This window comes from Mycteria americana, chromosome 14, assembly GCF_035582795.1.
Source record: "Mycteria americana isolate JAX WOST 10 ecotype Jacksonville Zoo and Gardens chromosome 14, USCA_MyAme_1.0, whole genome shotgun sequence".
NCBI classification, from domain to species: Eukaryota; Metazoa; Chordata; class Aves; order Ciconiiformes; family Ciconiidae; genus Mycteria; species Mycteria americana.
This window is the reverse complement of record NC_134378.1, coordinates 2,244,598-2,255,461: the sequence shown is the minus strand read 5'-3', so window position 1 is coordinate 2,255,461 and position 10,864 is coordinate 2,244,598. Positions and strand designations below refer to the sequence as shown.

The window sequence follows — 10,864 nt, the reverse complement described above, 5'->3', positions numbered from 1 at the left end:
CCAGGAGCAAGAAAAGAACTGCTTGAACAGAATGGGCAAAAGAAGTCTGAGATGCCCTCTTGGCTGTTGACTTGGCAGGAGAATGTTTTCTCTCCTACTGTAGCAATAGTAAATCATATCTAAATAAGCTTGTAGTAAAGCTTAGAATTAAAAACTCCTTGTTGTTTTGAAAGTCATATGAGACTAGCTGGTGATAAGCAGTTAGTGCAGGGGACAGCAACTGTTGGTCCCGGCCTAAGACTCCATCAGGACGAGGAAGAGCAGGACCTGGGAAGCGCACACACTGAGAGTCCAGAAGGGAGACAGAGGAGCCCTGGGGACGGCCCTGACGCACAAAATAGATCCGTAAGATGCCAGAATTTCTCATGCACATGTTACGAAGTAGCTTCAAGTGCTCGTCATTCTACATGCCTGTTAACCTGCTAGTTAGTGATTCGCCCTCCTGTCAAGTACAGCATTCTGACCCACCTCGTTTTGTGTTATCGCATGGCCTGCACCAAGCAATATCGATTCCTGCAGGTGAAAATCACAGCGCTAAGCTATTACAAAGAGATCATACATATGAAAGCTCCCTGCAGTGTTTTTTCTGTATCACCATGCTGTAGGTTGTGGTACATGACAGGTCTGCCTGCACGGGGGAACCCCACGTGTCTGGCAGCAAGGCCGCTCAGCCAGGCATGTTAAGCTCAGCCACCTAGAGAGTGCAGGAGGAAGGGCAGAGCTTTTTGTCCCTGTTTCTCTATGGCCATTGACCAGGAATTTAGGATGGTTTGCTGCTAGTGTGAGCTAGAGCATGTCCAGTCTGGGGTACTGACCAGGAGGACCTCAGGGGCCATATTCAGCTCTCTGCCACTACCCACACCAGTGATGCTGGTGCAAAGGAGAGTTCAGATCCAGGAAATCATGTGACTTGATGGTTTAAACTGTGATGAAGCAATATCAAACTTTAGCATTTGTATTTTATACTATTGATAAGCTACTTCAGTAATTTCTGATGGTTCTTATGGCCTTTCTGATCCGTCTACAGTTGAACAGCTGGTACCTAGTTTTTTAGGTGGAAACATACACAGAGTAATCCCACAATGAATTTATAATCCATGTTTAGAATAGATAAAGGGGATATGCAAACACACAGCCCTTGGAGAGTGGAACAAAAGGATACCAGAGCTCTTTTGCAATCATCTGCATAACTCATTTTTGCCCCAGATACATCAAGTGATAGTGTAATTCCCCACCAGATCAAACCATGCCATGCTTTCAGATCTTTCTTCCAATGTTTCCAGTTTCTCTTTGCAGCAGCAGAGTTAAAGGCAAGCAAAATACGTGGCCATGTTTTGCATACCACTGTTACTCTGCTGCACTGAAAAGTCCCTTTCACTTGTATTTATTGTACAAAAACATTAAAAACAATTTATTAATGGCATTATAATTATGCAGAGTTGGACAGCTAGACACAATGTAGCACTGTGTCAATAATTTATTACATCTTATGCCATAATTGAACACTTTTACTATGAGCATTTGAGAACAACTTGGACCTTATACAGAGTAATATATCTTGCTACATAATAATGGAAAAGTGGATACTTAAGAAAGATAAGTAGCTTGGAGGAAAACATATATGGAAGCAAATACCTCCTGCATCACCTATCTCCATGTAAAACTTAAAACTAAATCAACATATTATATTTAATGACTCCTTTTTTATATATGCATAGTTTCAAGAGCTAATCAGAAAGAAATTGTATTACAGTGTAACTATTTACACCAAGATGGGAGCACACCACAACACAACCTTCTCTTCTCGGCATCAGGAATCTTTTCTTGCATTTCTTAATGGACAAAGCACATGGGACTCAGACATAAATTCAGTCTCAAGAACATTGTTCAAAGGATCAAACAGGTCATGTCCACAGCTCACTGATACCATCTTTACCCACTGCCTTAAGGCTAAAAGCAGGCAATCTAGAGGTGTGGAGGTATAATCTTCTCTGTCGTGGCCTTCAGTTAGAGCCAGTCTCATGTCACCGACACAAGGCCTTATATCAGGCTGCATGACAGCATCCAAATGCTGCTGAAATATGCCCAGGGTGGAGAGACATACAGAAGCACTGGATTTATTGCTACATCCTTGTAAACATATTTACCCTAGAGGTAAGAAATGTAGTTAACCTTGTTTGAGGAGAGGTTATGTTCAGTGTGTCATATCACCTTTCATAACATATTCATGCGAGCAACTGTTCTGCTACCTACAACCACATGACTCCACCACCATGTCCTCATACTGCTTGTAGACCACGTTGTTCGCAGAGTCAATGAAAAGAATGCTAATAGGACTCAGCCTGGTTGGGACACAGCAAGTCGGGGGTGTCGATTCTGGGTCCATTGAGTTCATTAATGTTTGGATAACTGCGTGATTGGTGGGCTCCAGATGAGATCGAAGGGGGAATTCACAAAGCCCTTCACAGTGATACGCTTCATACTCTAGAGGGGCTATTATCCAGTCATCCCAGCCCATATCCTTAAAATTCACGTGGAGGGCTTTTCTGCTACACCTTGCCTTCAGATTCTTAGTGGGCCTCTTCCCTTGCCGTGTTGCTAGAGGAGCTCTTCTCTTCCGCCTCTGATTGAATAAGTACTCATAAACAGTTTTGTCATCTTGACCGGATCTAGCTTTGATTTCATTGAAGAATAAGTCTCTTTTTTTTGTCCTCCCAAATACCAAGAAGAGAGCCTTTTCATTGACCTGTCTTCCTGTTCTATTAAATCCCACACTCCTGAGATCAACAGCTCTCCCCCTGTCAAACGTTTCCAGTTCAAAACACAAGTTAACCAAGTTTTTAAAGTTCCTGAAAAGTTTCCAGATGTCAAACACTTCCCACTTTGGTGTATCTGTGATACTGACAGTACGAGAGTCCAGGAGTGTTGCTGCTTGTCTGTTTGTAGAGCAACTAAATAATTTCACTTGGGAAGTTTTTCCAGAAGAATGAGACTTCCATGTATCAGAAGGCTTTTTCCTCAATATTCGAAGCTCTGCTCCCAGCAAACCATCTTTTTCTAATGCACTGATGTCAAAAATATATTTTTGTTTTCTTATAGTTGGCACTCGCTCGTCTAAAAAAAGCACACACATTTTTAAATGTATATCAAGCACAGATCAACATCAGTTATTCAGTTCTTAATGGTTTTCCTGAAGTTTGCTCATAAGCCTAGAAGTTTCCTTAATTAGCCCACAAAACAAAAAGAGCAATTTTTGTCTAAGGGATCAGCTCTGTGCAGGGACCCAGAAGAACTCAGTGACTCAACAGGGAAATGAGTTTCTGAGTTTGCCTTGTAGAAATCTCATTTCTTTCACCAGCGGGCATTTTCTAGCTTCAAAGTAGCAATTAGCCAATTGAAAAATAGTCCTTTTTCAGGGCTGAGCACTCACAGGGCCTATTCACCACTTATATCCTACTTAAATTACCGAAACAGAGCTTCAGTGGTGCCCAGGCCTCATGCTGGCTCCAAACATGAGCAAATTTACCCTTAGACGATACAATAGTGAATTAGTCCTTTAAAACCAACATCCCTCAGGAACTGCCAGACACAAGGATAATTGCCTTATTAACTTAACTCCACATGATTCACGACTTTTTCAAATTGGGCAGAAAAACATACCTCCGTTTAACCTGACGTTACATTTGCTTGGTTAAGCTCATGAGCAGCACTAACAAGGAATATGGCTGAACCAACGTTTTAGCAATGTTACATTAACAATGCCTTCCGGTGGTGAGCTGAGAACCTGAATGCAGCACTTGTGAGCAGCGTATCATCCCTTCCCAGAAGCCAAGCTATTCATAATTAAATGACAAACAAATCCAGTCCTGGCTGAGTCTTCCATCGCCATTACCTTATCAGCTGTAGCCTGTGTTGCTTCCTTAAGTACATGACAAACTCTTACTAACATCACTAGAAGCAACACGGGGCTCTCCAACCAGAGCGGTAAGGTGAACATCATTCTTTGGGAGCCTGGTTATTTCTTGTGCGAAAGCAGACACTAGTTCAAATTTCAAAAAAAGTTTGGAACCAGAATGTTGAACCGCAAGTTCTAGAGTCCTGGAAGTTACTTACTCTTGTTATTCTGTGCTTAGCTGTGGGATTCTGTGGATAGAAGGTTGGTGGTACCTGAAAGCATGAGCTTTGAGCTAGTACAGATACAGCCACCCTACGCTATAATGACTCCTGGGTCTACAGTGTAGTTCCTCACAATTCTACCTTGAACAAATCAGGCTGACCCTTTGATACTGAAACTTGTGGGTTTTTTTCACGGAATAGCCCTGTTCTTAGCATATCATGTGTTTCTAGACATACCTTACAATAAAATCTAATGTTAGCAGTTTCCAGGAGTTAGGTATGGAAAGAAAATAAGACAAAAATTTAGAAGGTTTTTAAACACCTAAGCATGCAAAGACTGATTGATTTTCAACAATATGCATCTAAAATATTTTCTAAATGTTTTGTCTGGCTGCCACACAACCATCTAGTTCTGTCTCTAAGTGAATTTTCCAAGATAAGGCAGGAAGACAAAATCTGCAGCAAAGTTGTATGATTTCATTTACATGAAAGAGCTATTTGACTTTAACAAAGTATGATTACTTTCTAATACTCTCTACCTGTATGAACACAGACATCTCTCTCTGTCCACAGACACACACACACACACACACGAGCTCCGTTCTTACCTTGTCCTTTGTCTATAAAGCTGGTTATTGTATTGGCAAGTCCAGCCTCCAGTTTTACACTTCCATTAACACCTTTTCTTTCTGCATCTGAGAGAGTCCTGTACAAAGAGAGCATGTATTCATGTGGCGTTATAGGGGGATGTCTGAAAGTTTCCTTAGTTTCCCTCTGGGTTACAGGCTCTTTAGTCTTTTTGGTTTTGAAAGAATCAGTGTCAGTACTGCTTGTGCCAGTTTTTTTCAAAGCCACCTTGCTGCTAAGATTTTGAACCTTTGGAGTCACTGTCCTTACTCCAGAAGGTCTGCTGGCGAGATGTCCTACCTTGCCCTCCGTGGCTGCTGTTCTTGAGAGAACCTTCTTTGATTCATCGTTCTTGGCCAGCAGAGCTCCAGCCTGAACAGCATTGCTTTTAGTCCTAGCCTTTGAGGTCCCAGTACTATATCCATGGCTTGCAGTCCTCAGGGTACCTGCCCGTGCTGAGGGATTCCTCTCTTTTCCTTCTGCTTTTAAAAAAACTAGTTTAGATCCTGGATTACTCTGGCCTGCTTCAGAATTACTCAGCACTCCAGGAACTAGATCCAGAGACAGCCAAGTCAAATGCCAAAGCAGTAAAGTGAGAAAATGCAGGATTTTCATCCTCTGGTCTTCCTCTGAATGCCACTGAAGAAAAAATCAGAAAAGGTTCCTCCAGTTTGGCAGAAGAAAACATGAAAGAAATTAAAAACCAAAGTCAGCAAAAATGGTTTTCGTTTGAGATTAAAACATTTCAAATCTCGTTGTTCAATACTTGTATCCAGTCCCATAGTGGAAGTGCTCATGTATTCAGATACGATCTCCCCTGACTTCAGTTAGCAGCTATAAAGAACTTGTTCTTGAAAAGAGAAAGTTTACCACCTCGTTTTCTTCTGTAAAACTGACTGAAAACTTGAAGGAGTCCTGTTTAAATCCAAGGGGTTTTTTTTCCAAGAAGGAAGAATGGCGTAATGCTGCCTCTGTGTTAAAAGTTTTTTTTAAAGTTTTGAATCCTTTCCAGTGAAAATATTTCACACACAGAGACCTGCAGGTGCTCAGAAATCTTTTACAAACCTGAACTCAGGAATTGGAAACGGAATTCCAACAAACCTATTTAATTACTCTCTGATGTCATGCTGTCTAAACTAATTTAACTGCGATATATTTCTTTAAAAAAATCTTCTTTACCCTTTTCATTAGCATGAGTCATACTCTGCCTCATGTGAAACAGCTCCACAGGCTCAAAACTCCAGAGGATGCCTTTTCAAGTGGCAATACGACCTCTACCTTAGCCTTCGATGAACTTCACGTTTAAACGGGACAAACTGCAAAATCAACAACTGAGACCTGTCATACAGTCCACTGGGCACATACATTGAAATATCGAAGTATCATTCGTTTAGCTCTGTTTCCAGAGAACTGCAACAGTGGCTTCACTTTGTCCTCCGGTGACTGAAAAGCTGAGCTGGTAACTCAGGCGCTTAACAAGGGTAAAGTTTTCACAAACACAACACGGCCATGCCCGCAGTCAGTGTATTTTCGTGTAGTTAGTACTATGCTTTAAAAAAAATCCATGTGAGCCCAGCTGGAGAAGCAGCTTCTGCCGGCGGGGATGCCCTGCGGGGTGGGCGGCGGCGCAGTGCGGGGCAGCAGTGCACCCTGCAGGCAGCCGGCCTCCTCCTCCGGCCCCAGCCCCTCGGGGGCTGGAGACATCCCGAAACCCCAGTCTTTCCTCCAGAGGCTGCTGAACGCCAGCCGTTGTTTTAAAGTTAGGTGCAAAATTTTCAAGAGCCGCCTACCCCGCGGCCACAAGAAGGCTGGTAGTTAGAAACCAGCATTACTTACGTGTCAAGGCTGTCCTGCTGCTTTCAGCCGTACAAAAGAGAGTGCGGAGCAAGCGTGTCTTTCATAAGCTGCAAAAAATGAACTGTTGTTCTAAATGAGCCTTCGGGAAATGAGGCACTGGGCTGGACTGAACGGGGATCAATGGGACCCTTCTCTCATCTTGCACTGATGCTAAGCCCGGTCCTCCTCCCTCTGTTTTTATTTCTGAGGCAAGAAGAAAGGGAAAAGATACAACAGTTTTAGCTTGATTTGTGCGTGCTGTAGCATTTCCCACCCTGACTAGTATCAGAAACACCAAACTACTTTCATAAATAACAACCTGCAGACCTTTCTACATGAGGAGCTCTGAATGCTTTACCTTGTTTTGATGGAGGAACTGAAGAAGAGTTCAGTGGTTTCACAGATGTCACAAATAAGGTAGATCCAAAACCCCACCCTCCTGATTTTGATCTAATGGCCCTTCCTCTGATGTCAGTTGTAGTTTTGATATTCCCCATCAAAATAAAGCAGCTTTTCGCTGAGTTACTTCTGATGAAACCATTCTCTGGCAGTCACTCCACACTGTCCCCATGGCCCTCCCAACCATGCCATCCTTCTGTCCTTCCCATATTGCCCACCTTCCTGCTGGGCAGGAGGCAGTGTGCCATGTCTGGTTCTGCACTATGGGGGTATTGATTAGCTTGCCAGTAGGCCACAAAAACAACTAAATGTTGAGTTCCCACTTTTAATCTATCCAGCTTCCAGTTCTCATAATATCTTTAAGAGCTCTATTGCTCTATCAGATTTGGCTGAGATTTGCAAACAGATTTACAAATGATTTAAGAGATGGACACGAAAGAGCAGGAGGTAAGACAATGTGATTACATGGGCCTTGTCTCTTAGTAAATCATAGTAAAAGCACAATCAATCATATGTTCAAACAATATTTACATGTCTGAGAGTAATGTATCTTAGTGGGCTGGACAGACCTAGACAGAAAAAAAAGAGCAAAAGCAAGCAAAGCAAGCTGTGCAAACTATTCTCTCTCTTTAAAAGAGGCTCTCTTGAGGCACTCTCCATCTAGGTGCTTGGAACCATGGAAGCACGGTTGCTGTACAGAGTGCACTGATCCCCATGGCCCCCAGAGTGAAACGTTGGTCTTGAATAAGACCCACAGATTAGGGTGTCCTATTATGGCCCTACACTAATGTGGAGTTATTCCAGCTGGCTAAACTCAAACTCAACTGGTATCTTCAGTATGTAGATGGAAACCCTCACTTGGGTGCAGGCTTTAGATCAGATATAGGAGACAGTGGAAGAGATGTTCAAGGCTTCAAGATGTTCAAAATGTTCAATTACTTCTCACCACTGGCCAAGTTTATGACTCGAGTGGCTTGGTTCGTATAGCCCACTTGCCCTTCTTGGCCCATTCTGGAAAGGCAGCTCCTCACACAGTGTGTGTAGGGATTTGAAAAGGGAGGACTACCTAGGTCCCTGCTCCTTGGAAGTGCATGGCCTCCTCTTCTCCAGATGCTAAGATTATGCCTACATGAGCTGTGCCACCTTCTCAAACAGACAATTTCAGTGAGTCCCTCTGGACATCCAGAGTGGGCTAGAGGAAGGGATCACTCTGGGGAGCCAAAGGAACATTTCACAGTGTTGGAAAAAGTTGCCATTCCCTGAGGATAAAAGGCCCTACCCAGGTCAACATATTTACATGTTCCATGCGACAATGAGGTAGACCCTGGAGCCACAGTGCACGAGCCCCTTCCAGGATACAGGCTTCTGTCTATACTCTTCTTTAATGCTTGGGCACAGGCACACACTAACACCTGATGTGCTCCCTGAAGCACACACCTTGTGATCATTTTGTGATTGCCACCTGTAGATGTTTGTCATTTGGAAGCAGGACTGCCACTGAACTCCAGCCAACTGAAGTCCTACCCAGTGTTGCAGCAGGCAGCAGCAGGGTAGGCTCAGGGAAAGCTCAGATCACCTGCTTGATCTGTCAGATGACACTGCGGAATAAAGGCAGGGGCTGAGCCAAGCAGAAAATGCCAGGCTTGCCCACAGAGCCCAGAACTCCCTGGGTGCACTCTAAAATATACCATATACAGTTGGTCACCCCAACATGGCTCCAAGGATGTTCCGTTGGATGTGTGATGTCAAGAGTCAGAATTTGTTCACTGCTGCGAACTTGCAGTTTGAGCTGCACATGGAAATCTTTATTCTAGTAATCTATCAGGAATTTCATTATCCTTTCCCAGGTGAACTAATTTCTAGAAAGGACTTACAGGATTGAGTTGAGTAAGCTCTATATATTAAGCCACTTGCTGTCACATTGCTTTTGCTTATTGAAATTAATTAACATTCTGTTTCTGTGAGAATTTAGACCTCTGCACCATAGCTTTTTAGGGACTGATTTTTAAAAGTACAAAAAGATAATTTTAGGAGGAACTTAACAGCTCTGTGCTTTTTGAAAGAATTACAGAAAACTCAGGGGTGCTATAATTAAAAATTGTTCTTGTCTTGGGCCAGAGCAAAACAAAGATAATAAAGTTCCTACTAACATGGGAAATTGTGGCATAATTTCAAAAGGCTGTGCTACAATGATGTGATGATAAATAAAAAATTGGAAGTCCAAAGAAAGAATAGTTTCATTGGTTATCAAAAGACTTGGCTACACCTCTGAACAGTAGTGAGCTATGGATGGGACAAGCCTAGAGAAAAGCACAGAGGTACTATCCACTACATGTCCTGTCTCAAGAACACTACTACTAAAAAGTACCTGTCTGCTGCAATGATGCATATGTGGTAGGTCCAGAAAGCCAGGCACAGCGTGAAAAAGGAAACAGCATTTGTGGATGTCACTTGGAATCAATGGAAAGCCAGTTGTCTTGGGATCCGAGTAGTCTCAAAACGATGAAGATCCGGAACAAGAAAGAATCTCAGGAGACCTTATGCAAGAAGTTCACCTGAAACGCTACAGGCAAGAATGAAGCCGGGCCACTGGGAATCAAGCCCCACAATGACAGCCCAGCTGAGGCCGCAGTGTTTTGCTAGCAAGGCTGGAGGACTGTTTCCACTGTAGATCCAAGGGCATAGGTGCCTTAGAGTGCTCAGAGCTGCCCGCACCCCAGGCACAGCAGGCTGGGAGGGGTGTGAGGGAGCGTGTGGTTGGAGCCATCCAGCTGCTTGCTGTGACTCTGACAGTGAGTCCCCTTGGAGACAGAGTCCGACGTGGTGCTTAGACACCAGCAGAGGCTCTGAGCTCTTACAGAGCAGCACTTCAGTTCAGGAAGATATGAAAACTTGAGACAGCGTAAGATGATCCACTCGCCCAGCAGCAGTGCTGTATATGGAAGGACATCATATTTACAGATTGAACTTGTCTAGCTGCAGTTGCAGAAATTTGATTTCTTTTCTATCTTTGTCTCATTTGACAGGAATTTATAGCTTTCAATTAACCTCTCTCTTAATCTTTTGCTCAGTAAGCTAGAGGTCTTTCAGCCGCTCCATATAAAGCAGGTTTTCAGAGCTCATTCCCTAAACCCTTTCTTGCAATCACTGCTTCACAAGACGCTACCCCTAGTTGTGAATATTTTTTGTTTCGCCTACATTTCTAATGATGCTTCAGCTATGTTAAAATACATGGAGCTGAATCCATCTCAATTATATTTAGGCTTCCACTGTATTGGAGATAATTATCTAGACAGCCTTAATAGTCAAGAGACAAAAATAAGATACAAACTAGAACTATAGAAAGTCACACTTAGCAGTAATGATCTGGTAATTGCTTCGCCAACTTGCACCATTTGCACGCTGCCACACTTCCAACTGGCTGCTACGTGCAAGTAAAAATATCTTCCACACAAATCACTGTGAAGGCTGTGGCAGTTGTGGCTACCTTTGCTGCTATTTACTGGCTTTTGCTGGAAAAGCTCTGGGAGCTCTTGGCTTAGCGACGCCTTCTGCAGTTCAGGTACTTTGGTCCTTCTCACAGGAATTGCTATTGGTGCTCGTCCTACTCACTGGGTGAGAGGAGGGCGTGCAGGTATCTTTGCATTCAGAGGAACTTACAGAATCCCAGACCATTCAAGAGTTTCTCCTCGTGCCCAGCAGAACGGCTGCCGGGCGGCCTCTCCGCCGCGGCAGCACCGCAGCCCGGCGCGGCACCGTCAGCGAGGAGCGAGAAGGGACCCGCTGCCACAGAGCGGCCCCGAGCGAGCCCGGCTCTCCCGCCCCGCGGCCCAGCTCCCGGTCGCGCCCGGCGGGCAGGGGGAGCCGCTCCGCCCGCCCCGGCAGG

General features: G+C 44.0%; 1 protein-coding gene across 1 annotated transcript; it reads right to left on the bottom strand.

Annotated features, from left to right (window-relative positions):
* Positions 1-1,480: 1,480 nt before the first annotated feature.
* On the bottom strand, positions 1,481-10,234 carry GDF5 (growth differentiation factor 5). Its single transcript, XM_075517387.1, has 4 exons — positions 9,347-10,234; positions 6,580-6,783; positions 4,725-5,407; positions 1,481-3,114 (listed from the first exon to the last, which is right to left on the bottom strand). Exons 3-4 carry the CDS (start codon positions 5,356-5,358, stop codon positions 2,246-2,248), a joined length of 1,503 nt encoding a protein of 500 aa, XP_075373502.1. The 5' UTR covers positions 5,359-5,407; positions 6,580-6,783; positions 9,347-10,234; the 3' UTR covers positions 1,481-2,245.
* Positions 10,235-10,864: the final 630 nt, after the last annotated feature.